Source organism: Syngnathus floridae, chromosome 12 (genome assembly GCF_059516105.1).
Source record: "Syngnathus floridae isolate MCC-2025c chromosome 12, RoL_Sflo_1.0, whole genome shotgun sequence".
In the NCBI taxonomy this organism is placed as follows: domain Eukaryota; kingdom Metazoa; phylum Chordata; class Actinopteri; order Syngnathiformes; family Syngnathidae; genus Syngnathus; species Syngnathus floridae.
Window position 1 is genome coordinate 12,866,373 of NC_142424.1, and position 16,642 is coordinate 12,883,014.

The 16,642-nt window shown below is 41.4% G+C and overlaps 1 protein-coding gene across 3 annotated transcripts in view; it reads right to left on the bottom strand.

The window, feature by feature from the left end:
• The window catches only part of megf10 (multiple EGF-like-domains 10), an 88,703-nt gene that overhangs the window by 65,464 nt on the left and 6,597 nt on the right, over positions 1-16,642 (bottom strand). For all 3 annotated transcript variants that reach the window (XM_088391144.1, XM_088391143.1, XM_088391145.1), the window contains exons 2-6: positions 15,190-15,343; positions 9,830-9,931; positions 7,427-7,527; positions 6,279-6,371; positions 360-606 (exon numbers count right to left, since the gene is read on the bottom strand). In XM_088391144.1, coding sequence (XP_088247270.1) covers positions 360-606; positions 6,279-6,371; positions 7,427-7,527; positions 9,830-9,931; positions 15,190-15,308 — 662 coding nt within the window. In that variant the 5' untranslated portion in view covers positions 15,309-15,343. The remainder of the gene's footprint in view (positions 1-359; positions 607-6,278; positions 6,372-7,426; positions 7,528-9,829; positions 9,932-15,189; positions 15,344-16,642) is intronic.

The window sequence follows — 16,642 nt, forward strand, 5'->3', positions numbered from 1 at the left end:
AAGCAGTTAAGACTGTCACATGGGCTACGAGGTCGAGTCACTGACCGCCCTGCGTGTGCTTGGCTCAGGGAGTACAAAGAATAGGAACCATTTTGGACAGATTTGACCTTTCTCCCGCATTTAGGAGAATAATAAATACTCCATGAGCGTGTCTCGATCCTACTGGCACTCAATAAATAATTCAACTGAGAATATGCAATCTTCCATGAGTTGCTGTTAAGCATTAAAGGTTCCCCCTGAACTTGTCATGCTCATTAGGTAGCGGACTGTCAAATTAATGATCGCAGGGAACATGGAATATTAAATAATCATTTTTAGGATTAGAGGCAAAAAAAAGTCAATTTCACACTTGAACTTACAAAGCTCCAGTGTATCCTGGTGAGCACTTGCATTCTCCAGTCACATGGTGACAATTAGCCCCATTTCGGCACTGGCATTTCTGCTGGCAACCATTACCATAGGTGCCCACCTTACACACTTCCTCACAACGCCATCCCTTGTATCCAGGAGTGCAGATACAGGCGCCAGTAATGGGGTTACATAGAGCTTTGTTCTGGCACTGACATCTGTTACTGCAGTGGGGACCCCAGTGGCCACTGTCACAAGCTGAAGAAAATGGCAAAAACAAACAAACAAAGGGTTAGAATGTATCAAACATGCAATATGCAACATTAGATCTGTCCTTTTTAAATATAATTTAATCTTATCTTGCATTGTTTAAATGCATCACAATAATCAGAAAAAATACATCTAATAGGGGTGATAAAAAAACAATCTGAATTGGAAAATATTTTTTTATTTAAAAGATATGAGTGCATCAAGTCAAAGGGAATGTTCCACCTTAAATTATATTTAGATACAAATCTTTGCAGTTTTATCCAAATGCTTAGGAGAGATTTTCTTTTAATTTGATGTGATTGTCCATTCTATTGTCTTTTGCTGCTCTAATCAGTCAATTTCCCACAGTGGAATTGAGTCTTATCTTCAAACATACTTAACTGATGACCAAAATTGACCGTGACTAATTTGCACACTAGTGAAAAGTCGCCTTTCATCGTTTATCCATGGTGTATTATGTAGACACACAAAATGTACATTTGCAATTTCTGTTCTACCCATAGCATCACTGCAAGTTTCTTTCTTTAACTGTGTGTGATGTTAGGTCCTCTTCAAAGCCAAAGGCACACGTAATCAAGTCTTACTTCGCTGGAAGGCATAACATGCCAAATAAAAAGACTGCTTGTTTTCTAATGAGCTTGTCCATGGAGGCAGTTAACAGTTTAAGGGGTAGATGAAAATCTAGCCTTTGGTGTCCAAACTGATCATACTACATCTTTAATCTAACAGAATATCTCGAACTAAATCATTTGAAACAGTGTATTATATTGAGAGAGTAAATGTAAGCGTTTATTTTTATCACAATCTGCCATGACTCACAAACCATTAGTTTCAGTGTTGCAGCTGTGGAGTTAGCATTAAAAGCTAGGCAGGGCAATCTATGGTGAAATCTATCCATTTTAAAATATTTCCTCTCCCAATCAGTGACATCTAATTTACTTCTGTCCGTTATTAAACTTTAATCAGGCCAGTCCTTAAACTTCTGGGTCCAATTTCCCATACCGGGTTTAACAATAGTTATAGATTAATTTACATTTTTAATCCAGGATTCTGTTGAATTAACTTTCTGAAATTTGGATTAAAATAGCCTAGTCAAGTTAAATCATCTCCTGTCTTGAAAAAAGACTATAGAGTGAATCAACGCCTATTTAATTAAGCCTGAAGGCTCAGCTTCAGAGCAGAGGTTAAATGCTTCGCACTGTCCATGGTGAAAGTGAACTTTGAATACATCAATGACACTGAGACCACCAAAAAAGACAGAAAGATTTCTCAAAGAGACGTAACCCATACAAGTACTTACAGTATAACCTTGAGGGTTTTGACATGTTGTTTTCCACAGTAAAACAGCAGATTTGAGTGGTGAGCGTGAATGAACTGTTTGCAAAATAGTGCACAATGTCTACAAAGTATTATGTGAATTTTTAAAGGATTACATCAGCTGTGTGTGCGTGCGTTTGCGTGTGTATGTGTTTATTAATCCATCTATCCATTTTCTATACCGCTTGTCCCCACGTGCTGGAGCCTATCCTAGCAGTCATCGGGCAGTAGGCGTGGGACACCCTGAACTGGTTGCCAGCCGATCGCAGAGCACACAGAGACGAACAACCATCCGCACTCGCACTCACACCTACGGGCAATTTGGAGTGCTCAATTGGCCTACCAAGCACGTTTTTGGGGAAGCGGAAGGAAACCGGAATCCCCGGAGAAAACCCACGCGGGCAAGGGGAGAACATGCAAACTCCACACAGGGAGGGCTGGAGGTGGAACCGAACCCGCAGTCTCCTAACTGTGAGGCGGACGTGCTACCCAGTGCGCCTGTTTGTATTAATAATACATACAAATGAAATTATAAAAACGTGTCCAACCAGAACACAAATAAAAGAACTGTATCCTTCAAAACTGCTTTTACATGAATAATCGTGGATTTTTTGGGGGGGAGGGGGGTCAGATCCTCTTTTCACCAAATAAACTCAGCTTGAAAGTGAATACTGTATGCCCAGAATGCTAATTAACACTATGCCAGTTCAACATTCGGAAGCTGTTCAAGTGATTAACAAGCTCCTTTTCTTCTGCCTGCATTAGCCTGCTTCAGACTGACCTGGTAAAAAAAACCATACTTCTTTATTCTCAGGCAGTCTCGTTGTGTGTTAAGGATACAGGGACAGACAAAGGGGATTAGCGATACTAAAATGCACACATGAAATCCTTGTGCATTCACGTCCACCTGCCCTGGAACCTTTATGAAACCTGACCTGGATTAAAGAAAGGCCAAACTCCAGGCGTTTGAGGCTCCTTATCCACTTGCTTGACAACAACTGGTTCTTATTCATCTGTCTATTCGGGACGGCTATGAAAAACATAGATATATTGCTGACAATGGACAAAGGATTGGATAAAACTACTACATGATTGTCAAAATTATCATTAGGAAAATGTTGCGTACTGCTGATGTCAAGTTTTAGAAATTCAAGTTCAGCTGTTTTTTTTCCCCTCAGCGACGGACAGTCCACAAAAGAGATGGAAGGGGGGTAGGCTAAGTGGAGAATGGGAATGCAAGTGTTTTTTTTCCCATCGATTTAATGATTCACAGTCTACCAAGCATGGCACACTCACAGGCAACCGTTTTTTTCACTGATACAGAAGATTCACAAGGAGTGAAAAAAACATTCTACTGCTTCCCTGAACTGTTTTGGAATGTGTGTTCTCCTCTGGACACATTAGAACTGTTTCATCAGTATGCAGTGTTCTGTGGTGATTCTGTGGTGTACAAGACAAAAATAACATACAAGCAAACCAAACAAATGAAAAGAACCCAGTGTCATTTGTTTGTTCCATTTTCAATTGACAATGGAAAATGTAATCATGACTAATTGTATTATTTGTTTTTTACATAGGAATAAAAAGCTGTAGTATTATTATTTTTACATTTTACTAATGTCAATGTATGACAAATAAAATGGTTAAAATTAATAAGTATTATTAATAACTAATTAGTAACCTATCTATTTAATTTAATCAGATGTATTCTCTTCCTCTCTTTTGTTATCGTTTTTGTCGTGTCCGATATTTATATTGTGTATCTGTTTATTTATGTATTTAACTGATGGCAACTTAATTTCCCCCTGGGATCAATACAGTAGTATCTATCTATCGATCTTTCTATTTTCTATACAAAAATACTTTATTCAGTATTTACAGTATGCATGCTAAAGCTAAGGTCTCAAAAGCGAACGTCAAAATATTTTGGGCTGTTGTCATGTGTCCTCAGTCACAAGCTCCACTGCCCCAAGACATTTCCCGCCACACAATTTTCTGCTATTATTCGTGCTCCCCTTTGAATCCAGCTACCCCCATTTCCTGTTATTGCGCCCTAAATTGATATTCAGATGTATTGTTAAGGGCTGTTGACCTGAAAAACACAGTAAATACCTCACATCCTGTGGTCTATTTTGAGAAAACGAAAGGTTTGATTGAAAAGTTATACACAATGGCGCTATACTTAATAACTGACAACATAATCTGCTGGAAACCTTGCATAATCCATAACACTTCCAAACAAAACTTTGCTTGTGTCTCGGCGAAAGCAAAACATACACCCAACTAGAAGTCACTTCACATTCTGCACTGTTACCATATTTAAATTACTGGTCAGACGTCTGGGGAAACACTTACAAGCGCTACCACTACCACCATGGTTAAAGCAGTGCATGTTTATACTGCAAAAAAGGAAAAGAAAAAAAAAGGGCCATGAGGAGCATACATGTATAATGTTGTATTTCTCCACTGCACAAAGCAATCTAAAGTTGGGATCTTGTAGACTCTAAAACTGCACAATATATAGGTTTGGTCGCTTTTTTCAAATTATGTTTCAATGACTTAGCAATGAGGCTTTACTGTATAACTTCATCCACTTGCTTGACAGCAAATTGTTCTAATTTATCTGTCTACTTAAAATGGCCACAGAACACCATACTACTGACGATGGTTAAAGGGTCAAATGACTTTGATTATGGATAAAACATGGATGGCATACTTTCTTCTGATGTCAGCTTTAGGAAACTTAACTTTAGCTGTTGATTTGTTTTGTCTCCTCAGTGACAGTCCCCAAAAGCAGTGAAATGAGGGTCCACTAAATGGAGAACAGGTTAGTTAGGTCATCCTCAGACGAGCTTCCATAGTAGAAGCTATACATTGCTAATAATGACTGTGGGACGCAGCTCCTCACAGGATCCCCATTCCAACCCTTAATGCTGAGTGTCAAGCAGGGAGGCATCGGGTTCCATTTTATAGTCTTTTGGTATGACCCAGGGATTAAACCCACGACCTCCCAGTCTCAGGGCGGACACTTATACCACAAGGCTTCTGAGCTGGACTGAAAGTATATTTTTCCCCCCATCTCTTTGGTGATTATGCAGTCTACCAAGCATATCGTACTCATGGAAAAGAGTGTTCTAACTAGCTGAAGGATTCACAAAAAGAGCGAAAAAAGCACCTGTTGTGTTCTATTCCTTTCCCAAACGGTGTGGGAATGTGTGATCTCTTCTGGAGTTCAAAATGCCCCAATAATTATCTGAATAAATACAATTTGCTAATCAGTTTTGAGATACTGCTCATAGTTCTGCAAAGATGGTTATTAATGCGAATACAAATAGTTTTTTAAAAAAAAGCATGTTATGATGCTTAATTTCAGCTTTCTTCATTTAACATGGTTCATATCATTCTCATTTTTGGGAGTGTGTGTTGAAAATGTTTTTCAATTGTAACATCCCTTCACTTGACACTATTTGCTCTTATTCATTTCTAATCAAATGGCTGTGTAAAAAAGGTGCTTTCTTCAGATTCATTATATTCTAAAATGTTTTTCAGTTATTTAGCAGTTGTGCCCAATAACCCGAACCAGAATTGTCGCGTCTATTGCCGTGCGAGCCGCAACACCTGTCTGTATTTGTCACAGTGTGGGATGTTTCTCAAATGCTAAACAACTCACTATACTGCCATTTACATGAATGCCCTTCAATCAGCAAACAGTCAGTGAAAAAGGCCTGCTGTTAGCAACTATAACTGAAATAACCATCTATTCATTTTTTTTTTTTTTTTAAAGCAAAGCATTGAATTCCCCACTTATAGCAACCATCCATCCATCCATCCATCCATTTTCTGAACTGCTTATATTCACGAGGGTCGCGGGTGCACTGGAGCCCATCTCTATCTCCCAGGCAGGTTATAGCCTGAACTGGTCGCCAGCTAATCACAGGGCAACAATAAGCAACCATTCACACAAACAATCACACCTAAGGACAATTTAGAGTACAAGTGAAAATTTCAACTGTCCTGGATGCTGTAGCTCCTATGAAAACTAACACCAATTTATATTGACCTAAAACACTTTCGAGGTTGACTATGAGGGTCATTACTTTGAAATCAAAGTACTCAAAGGCAGAGCTTAAGTGGAGAAAAATTTAACTCCTAGCTCCTTTTGAACTGTACAGACAATGTTAGTAAGTTAGTAAAAGCTTGGCAACAGTTTTCTTAAACCATTAGGAATAACCTAAACAATAATATAGTCTATATGTTTTTCCTCTTCTAACACTTAACAGAACATGAGGCTCTCCCAAACAAAGACTTGTCACCTCACAGACAGCAACAGCTGGAGGACTTACTGCTGGAGCAATTGGACCCCCCCCATCCAGGCTCACACTGGCAGGTGTTGGGGGCCACACAACGGCCGTGAACACAGCTCTCTGAACAATGAGCTAAAGAGGGAGAGAGAAGGATGTAAGGCAATGTGTGAATCAGAGAACATCTACTTTGCTTGTTGAAGGGACGCACGCATACTGTAGTGGATACTGGTTTGGAAGCACAACAATTTGACTTGACTTAAGTATCAGTACCCCATGTTGCTCCACTTCTTCCATTATATAAGAGAAATTACATATTTTATTAAATGAAATGCATGAGAAGCTAAAATGTTGCTGCCGTCATTTAGAAGCGGAAAAACCGGATAACCTTCAGTTAATTCTGAGTCTAAAATGTATGATCTCTGTCTAGAATTAAAACCTGGAAGAGTCCATGAGCTACTATAAGTTGCTGAACGTTAACTTATCTAGCTAAATTTGGATATGTTAGCCATTGTATTACTTTGTTCAGACAAAGTCTTACCTTAGCAAACTTTTCCGACAGTTTCGGCAGCAACAAAGGCAGAAGTTGCTGCTGAAACTGTCGGAAATGTTTGCTAAGGTAAGACCCACAACCCTTGTCTGAACAAAGGAATACAATGGCTATCATAAATGAAGACATAAGCAACACAATTCATCTATTGGCTATAGATTTCTTCAAATAAAACATGGGGGAACATGCAAACTCCACACAGGGTGGGGCAGGAGGTGGAATCAAACCCACACCTTCCGAACTGTGAGGCGGCCATGCAAACCAGTCCCTCACCGTGCCGCCTATTATTATTATTATTATTATTATTATTATTATTATTATTATTATTATTATTATTATTATTATTATTACTATTATTTCGATCAGGCTTTTAATCCGAATAAAAGTGTCCATATAAATGTAGCCACTATGGGGTGGTGAGTGTATGTATACATATATAATCATTTTTGTAAGTGTGGCTCTATGTTTGTAATGATACAGAATATTTTGACTGAGGCTTGAATCATGTCAAATAATGCAAAGCGTTGTGTTTCATGTGATCATTGTTTCAGCTTTGGTGGTGGTGATTTTACAACACATTGTCCATTAAAGCAGACGAACCAGGCTTTTTACGCAGCTGTAAATTTGTGAAGATACTCACGAACACAAATTTCTCCATTTTCAAAGAAGCCTGGACAGCACTGGGATTTCCTACGATGCATAGTCTTCTCTCCTCTGCGATACGCAGTCCGGTAGCTTACCCTTCACACAAACAGGAAGGTCAATTGTCCAGTGAGATGAAGACCAGTTAGGTTAGATTCCATTATGATTATAGAGTTGACCCCCGAATACCTTTGGCTCAGCACCTGCAGACTTGCATATTTTTCATAGCTCCATCCATCCATTTTCAACACCTCTTATCCTGTTCAGGGTTGTGTACGTGCTGGAGCCCATCCCAGCTGATATTGGGCGAAAGCCAGACTACACCCTGAACTAGTCGATTTTCGTAGGTATTTTTCTTTGTGTTTTAGGATGGCTTTACTGTTCCCACTTTCTTTTTTTGGAGGCATGATTAGGGATTAATACAATCCTCAAATTAACGAAAATACAATAACAACGAACGGAGTCAGTCGTCATCCGGGCCGCGCAGTCGGGTTTTCTCGGGTCCTCTCGGCTCATCTCGCGAGGTTCGACCTCCGAATTTTTGTTCGATTACCGAAGCAAAAAAATCGCGAATTTTTTATTAGAATTCCGATTTGTTCGAGAACCGTGACGTTCGAAAACCGAGGTTTGACTGTATATACACGTGTATTTTCCGGACTATAAGTTGCTCCAGAGTACAAGTCGCACCAGCAATAAAATGCATAATAAAGAAGAAAAAAATACATAATATAATAAAAACATAATAAAAACATATATAAGTCGCACAGGAGTACAAGTCGCATTTTTGGGGGAACTTTATTTGTCAAAATCCATCACCAAGAACAGACATGAATAGGCAACAACAGGCAAATTATACAGGTTGTTAGCGTTACATAAACACAAAGGAAGAACTGAGAACGTGCCTGACGTAACCTATTAACAGTTATTCAAATTAGACGTTTATTAAACCATCCGTGTCACTCCAAATCATACAAGTCACTTAAAAAAAAAAACGCCGCTGCTGACTCCGGAAGTACATGCGGTGCTGACGTTGGACTCATCGTCAGTTATATATATATATACATATACATATATATATATATATATATATATATTCAATTATTTGCAAAACCCCATGTCCAGCAAGCTGGCTTGTCCAGCAGGCTGTATACATTATACTGTTATATCAATGATGAGTTTCCACAATTATACTTCAATGAAAAGAGATTCAGGGTTTGTATTCCTGAGACTTGGAATGTTGACTAAATTGTTCTGATTAATGAATAATCCATCCATCCATCCATCCATCCATCCATCCATCCATCCATCCATCCATCCATCCATCCATCCATCCATCCATCCATCCATCATCCCTCCCTCCCTCCCTCCCTCCCTCCCTCCCTCCCTCCCTCCATCTATCCATCCATCCATCCAACCATCCATCATCCCTCCCTCCTAATCCCTCCATCCATCCATCCATCCATCCATCCATCCATCCATCCATCCATCCATCCATCCATCCATCCATCCATCCATCCATCCATCCACCCATCCACCCATCCATCCATCCATCCATCCATCCATCCATCCATCCATCCATCCATCCATCCATCCATCCATCCATCCATCCATCCCATGCGCCCGTGCCACACTCCTTCCAGCCGGGAACTTTCCATGCACTCTTAGACACGCCACTCTCATCAAGACAAGCACCTGCGCCTGTCACGACCAGTTAGCCAGCCACTATTTAAACACCGCACTACAGTCATTGTCAGTACGACCCCAAATGCTTGTGCCTTGTTCCTTGCCCTTTGCCTTGCTTTGTCCTAGTTGCCGACCCGTCTTCCATGTACTGACCGACCAAGTTCTTCAAGTGTTCGCACTTCGTCATCCTGCTCGCTCTTTCCCATGACAATCCATCCATCCCATCCACTTTTCTTGCAGCTGGTCTCCACTGTCAGATGAGCGCCAACAGTAGAACGACAATTGTGGAGAAGTCATACTGCCTCATCCGTGTGCACAAAATTACAAATCGATATTCATGATGCCATGCCCAATTGAATGAGTAAATGAATTGCGACTCATTAGTGCACAGCACTACTGCTTATGTCGTCTGTTGCCACATCATCAAAAACTATTACAATGCTCTGATCACATTAGAATCACTACTTCCATTTTTGAACATATGTGTCTCCATGCAAGCCATACTCGCCTGCTTGCACATGTTTGCGAAATTACCAACACCCGGTCTAACCTGCCTCTGTGCAGATTTACAACGGGCCCCACGCCAAACTTTCATTGTTCATGAAAATAGAGGTAGGACGTTTACCTTTAACGTTTGTGAACAAGGAATGGCAATAATGAGAATAATGTAAAATCGAGAAATAGTCGAGAAAATGATTGCCACTGATGTGATCCTCACCTGTGTCTGGTACACTTGAACCAGTTGAGGATGTCTGTGCAGCTGGTGTAATAAATCTGGTCAAAAGGATGGGCATAGGACTCTTGCACTGTCACTGAATATCTGAAACCACAGGAAGAGAAGGAGACAAGAAATCAGACATAAATGACTGTCAGAATCTCTGTGTATGTGTAGAGCTTTCATGCATGACATTCTACCGCCCAAGTTTATCCAAAAGGAATTTTTGTGGTTCTTTGGGATTAACTATACCTCTACCCTACCCTTGCCCACTGTTAGGACAGGCTTTGTTATACACTATTAGATGGAGGGGTATAAGGAACCTTTTTGTGACCATTCCATGTGACCAATTTTGAGACCATGTTTAGTATGTAAACAATATACAGTGTCCATATGCTCAGAATGTGTCAAGGCAAAATAAAAATCAATCACCATTCATGAACCCAATGCTCCAAATAGGTATGCATTGACTTAGTTCACTATAAAACCAGTAGCAGTATTATGTATTCAACTATTGTTGCTCTAGTGGTGCCTTGAGATTCAAGTTTAATTGCTTCAATGACCATGCCAAAGCACTCTCATTTCAGATCATTTTTCATCATTGAAATGAATGCAAATTCCTACCCACAGAATATCTATATTGTCTTTAATAAGGAGAGATCTCACACTGATATTATACTACCGTATTTTCCGGACTATAAGTCGCTCCGGAGTACAAGTCGCACCAGCCATAAAATGCATAATAAAGAAGAAAAAAAAACATATACAAGTCGCACCGGAGTACCAGTCGTCCTCTGTGTCACTTATAAACAACTCCGTTGACTCCGGAAGTAGAGGCTGTGCTGACGATGATTTCCATGGATTTGATGATTTGGAGTGAGACGGATGGTTAGATAAACTTGATATTTATGTTATAGTTATTTGATATACCGTATTTTTCGGACTATAAGTCGCATTGGGGGGGTGACTTATACTCAGGAGCCACATATGTAAAATTATTCACAAATTTTTACTTGATCATTAACACATTACTTACTTACTAGTATAGTTGATCACTTCACATGTTATTTTCACTTTAAACCGCATGAGGGCGCACTATGGCTGTGGAATAAATGGAGCCTCACTGACAATGAGTTCCATTCATTGACTTCCAGATTTAGGAGATTTAATGATTTGAAATGGTATCATCTGAAAACGGCCTTCAAAATAAAGCACCCTACCTCAAATCAAAGCACGACTGAATAACATAAATAACATGGAGAATTCTTAACACATACTTTAAATATCTTTTTAGAACACCTTTTGTTATTATAAAAATTTTAATAAAGTGTCATGTCTCATCCCCAGTTTTGCTATGTGTCTAGGTTGCCATAGTTTCTGTTCGCGTCGCCCTTCCCCTCCTGTGTCACCTCAATCAATGTAACAGCGATCACCTGCCTCGTGTTTCGTGTTTTGTATTTAAGTCCTGTCTGCCCCTCACTCCCCGTCGGATCATTGCATGTGTTGTTGTTGTCGTAATGTCTTCACGTCCTTTGTGTCACGTTCCTGTCAGTTAGTCCTCTATTTATTTTGTTAAGTCATGTCAGTTTGCCGAGTGTGTCTCTGAGTCCTCCAATAAACCCTGGTCCAAGCTGCATTTGGTCGGCCTGCTCCATTCGTTCCATGACAGAATGAGCCGACCACTATAGCGACCAGCGCCTGGACCAGCCTCCTCCATCAGCTCCCGCTGCGACGCCCGATCCACGTCCGTCGTCCGAGCATGTTCCAGCGCCATGGGCTCCGCGGCCGCCATCGGACTTCGCTCCCGCGACGCCGGACCCTCGGCCGCCATCGGAGTGCTTCTGGCACCAGCAGCTCCGTGGCTGCCGTCGGACTTCGCTCCAACGACGCCGGATCCGCGGCCGACATTGGAGTACCTCCCGGCGCCATCAGACTCGCGGCCGGCATCGGGCTCTACCCCAGCGTCGCAGGACCCGCGGGCGCCGGCAGACTTCAAGCCAGCTGCGCCGGACCCGCGATCGTCCCTTGCCCCACTCCCACTCCTGCGGCGTGTGGTGGCTCTTGCTACCGCGCACTGCTCTGCCTTTCAAATGCCGCTGATCGCAGTCCGGACTTCCAAACGCCGCCGATTGCGGCTCTGACTTTTTGTATGCCGCAGATTGCGGTTCGTGTCCCTAGAGTTGCCGCCGATTGCGGTTCGTGTTCCAGAGTTGCCGCGGATTGCGGTTCGTGTTCCAGAGTTGCCGCTGATTGCAGTTCGTGTTCCAGAGCTGCCGCCGATTGCGGTTCGTGTTCCAGAGTTGATGCCGATTGCGGTTCGTGTTCCAGAGTTGCCGCCGATTGCGGCTTGTGTTCTAGAGTTGCCGCCGATTGCGGTTCGTGTTCCAGAGCTGCCGCCGATTGCGGTTCGTGTTCCAGAGTTGCTGCCGATTGCGGTTCGTTTTCCAGAGTTGCCACCGATTGCGGTTTGTGTTCCAGAGTTGCCGCCGAGCGCAGTTAGGACTTTGCCCTGGCCGGTTAGGGCATTTGGACTGGTGCACTTCCCCCCGCCCCCCTGTTCGCCGCGTGGGGGTTTTGTTTTTTTGGGACGTCGGGAGCCATCCCTTGTGCGGGGGGTACTGTCATGTACTCGTCCCCAGTTTTGCTATGTGTCTAGGTTGCCATAGTTTCTGTTCGCGTCGCCCCTCCCTTCCTGTGTCACCTCAATCAATGTAACCGCGGTCACCTGCCTCGTGTTTCGTGTTTTGTATTTAAGTCCTGTCTGCCCCTCGCTCCCCGTCGGATCATTGCATGTGTTGTTGTTGTCGTAATGTCTTCACGTCCTTTGTGTCACGTCCCTGTCTGTTACTCCTCTAGTTATTTTGTTAAGTCATGTCAGTTTGCCAAGTGTGTCTTTGAGTTCTCCATTAAACCCTGGTCCAAGCTGCATTTGGTCGCCCTGCTCCATCCGTTCCATGAAGGTTAGAGTATACATACTGTAAATATGTTTTTCGAACTGTTTTATTATTATAACGATTTTTCTATAACAAGTTATAACACTCTTAAATGTGTTTTTTGAACTCTTATTAATATAAGAATTTTTTTATAAAAAGGTACAAGTGTATGCACTGCAATTGTGTGGGCACTCCCCGCCTTCTGCTGACGAGTGGGCAACATTTGTAACATAATTCCTCAATTTGAAAGTTTTATTTTGAATCTGTTTTTTTTTTTCAATTTGGAAAAAAAATCTGAGATGTAGTGAAACCGCGATAAACGAACCGCGATGTAGCAAGGGATTACTGTAATCTGTACTGCAACTAACGATTAGTCCGACGTCAGCGGCGCAGCGCAATCGCGGCGTTGTTTATATAAAGGACGAAGGATTCAATCAATGGATTTAATGACTTGGAGTTACAGAGATAGTTTGATAAAATTGTTGTTTATAGTTAAATGGGCCTGTGGAATAATTTGAACTGCAACTGACGACGAGTCCTATGTCAGCGGCGCATTGCACACGCGGCGTTGTTTACACAAAGGACGAGGAATTCCATCGATGGATTTAATGATTTGGAGTGACACAGATGCTTTGATAATATTGTTGTCTATATGATAGTTATTTGATATATACTTTATATATCGTTATATGGGCCTATGGAATAATTTGAACTGCAACTGACGACGAGTCCGACGTCAGCGGCACGCTGCACACACGGCGTTGTTTACAGAAAGAAGGACAAATTGGATTGATGGATTTAATGATTTGGAGCGACACAGATGGTTTGATAAACATGTTATTTATGTTATAGTTGTTTGAATAACTGTTAACGTTACGTCAGGCCCGTTCTCAGCTCCTCGTTTGTGTTCATGTCACGTTAGTATACCGTATAGTTTAGCCTGTTGTTGCTGGTTCATGTGTGTTCTTGGTGTTGGATTTTGTCAAATAAATTTCCCCCAAAATGCGACTTAAACTTCGGTGCGACTTATATATGTTGGTGCCAAAACCACCAGTAAATGGTGTACTGCCCATGGCATTACTGTCCTCGATTGGCCTGCCAATTCCCCTGACCTGAACCCCATAGAGAATTTGTGGGGTATTGTGAAGAAGAAGCTGAAAGACACCAGGCCTAACAATGCAAATGAGCTAAAGGCCGCTATTGAAGCATCCTGGGCATCCATAACACCTCAGCAATGCCACAGGCTGATTGCATCCATGCCACACCGCATTGGTTGCAGTAATCCGTGCAAAAGGATTCCCAACCAAGTACTGAGTGCATTAATGGACATTTTCAAATGTCTTTTTACTTGGTCTGAGGAAATATTGTAATATTTTGAGATAGGATATTTGAGTTTTCTTAAGCTGTATGCCATAATCAGCAATATTAAAATACTAAAAGGCTTGCAATATTTCAGTTGATTTGTAATGAATCCAGAATGTATGACGTTTTTGTTTTTTTAATTGCATTACAGAAAATAAAGAGCTTTATCACAATATTCTAATTTTCTGAGACAGTCCTGTAGGCCTGTGGAATAATTGGAACCGCAACTGATGATGAGTCCGACGTCGATGTACGTACTTCCGGAGTCAGCAGCAACATTGTTTATATGTGACACAAATGACAAAGATTTTGATGGATTTAATGATTTGGAGTGACACGGATGGTTTGATAAACTTGTCATTTATGTTATAGTTATTTGAATAACTGTTAATAGGTTAGGTCAGGCACGTTCTCAGTTCCTCATTTGTGTTTGTGTAACGTTAGCATACCGTATCGTTTAACCTGTTGTTGCCAATTCATGTCTGTTCTTGGTGTTGGATTTTGTCAAATAAAGTTTCCCCAAAAATGCAACTTGTACTCCAGTGCCACTTATATATGTTTTTTTCCTCTTTATTATGCATTTTATGGCTGATGTGACTTGTACTCCGGAGCGACTTATAGTCCGGTAAATTGCTCCTGAGAATGTCGCACCCCCGGCCAAACTATGAAAAAAACTGTGACTTATAGTCCGGACAATACGGTATATAAAAACATAGTAACGATAATAAATTATTTGAATTTAGACCAAACATCTTGTGCTTAATTTCCATCTTTTCGACAGTACTGTACTACTGCAACATACTAATTACTGCAATCTTAGTCATTTTTCAAGGTTAAAGCATATGTTTTCTATTCTTCTATTTTGGGGTAAACAAAAGTGGAGCGCAGCTAGATACTTGTGCACTGACTGAACAAATATTGAAAGTGCAGCATTATGGTGAGTCGCTACGTATCGGCATAGCATTTTTTGCAGAGGAGTGGAGTGGAACGGTAGATCGGGCTGAAATAGTGTTGTGTCATTGTGTCACACCCCTGGTTTAAACACATACAGCAAATGAGCAGACAAACCTCTCCCAGTGGCTGCAGACATTTGGATCTTCCAGGTTCAGGGAGGAAATGATGCAAGGCAGAAAAAAAAAGGCCACAGCCAACAAGACTGTCCCGTGGCACTGTAGCCGCATGGCCATCTCACCCAGCACTTAACCTTGACACACTTTGACACCTGGAAAAGCAGACAGAATTTTTTTTTGCTTCACTCAACATTCAGTAATGATTTTTACTTTTGTTTGAAATAAACAAAACTGGGTCAAATAATACAAATTTTCAACACAATTTGCACCTGTATGTTTGGTACTGGAACCAGGGATACAGCAGAGGTATTTTTATGACTACAATGAGTGATAGAGCTTTACAAAGACTTGATGTCACAAAACACCAGTCTAATTAAAGTTTTTTTCAAAGCCTTTAAGAGGATTAGTATGATCAAGCAGAAAATGACCTTTTTGTCTAAAAAAAGCAATAGATCTGTCATGAGAGATGAATCTCAAATAAATACTGCAAAGTTAGAAGGTTTGATTAGATAAGAACTTTTTGGCCAATCTTCTTGTTACCTGTCAGTCATATCTCCAAAATCATTAGATCATATTTTACACACACACACGCACGCGAGCGCACACGCACGGACGCACGCACGCACACAGACACGCACTCACACGCACGCACACACATATATAAGTTGCAGTATTTGTCTTTACGAGAGCCTTGTTAGACTGACTTCATCACTTTTTTAGTAAATTGGTGATTGTCAATGAGCACGATTTCATGAGAAATAAATTGGGGTACTGTAGGTTGTTTGTATTGTGCCTTTACATGTATTTTTTGAGGGTAGCAGAACCCATCTTCTCTGGTTTCATTTGGCTGAAGAAGCACAGCTGCAGCCACCAATGTTGGAACACCCCCTCCACAACCTACCCAAAGACAACTGCACAACTGCACAAACAAGGGCCGTGCTGTGCGTGTGAAAGGCTCCAGATACCCCAAAAGGAGCAGACTTTGCAGATCTGCGTTTCAAGTAGCATGATACTGACGCTTCTCCGTCTCAGTTTAAATGGACTGGCGGGAGCTGACACCTGGAGATCTATTTTTGCACATGCACATGTGCGCTCAGTGTAAAAAGTGGCGCATCTTGACTTTTGTGGCAGGTCAAGTCTAGTTCACTGTGTTTTGGATAGACTATGCTGTGCCATACTAGGGGTTGCGGCGGACTGAGGGTATTTTCTTTTTTTACGCCCCCGCCACACCTGACTGAAAGTAGACTAGACCTTAGACCAGCTTGGAGGAGGTCTAAGTTGTGGCACAGGTGGTGTAATGCCATTTTAATGGATTGGATTGAGGTACAGGCAGACAAATTTGAAGCTCTGCTGATATGTGCTACCACTGAATGACTGCTAACTCACAGCTGTCCCTGTCTGTGTGTTTGTATTCTGTGTCGCATGTGCATGTGTGTACCATGTGCATGTGT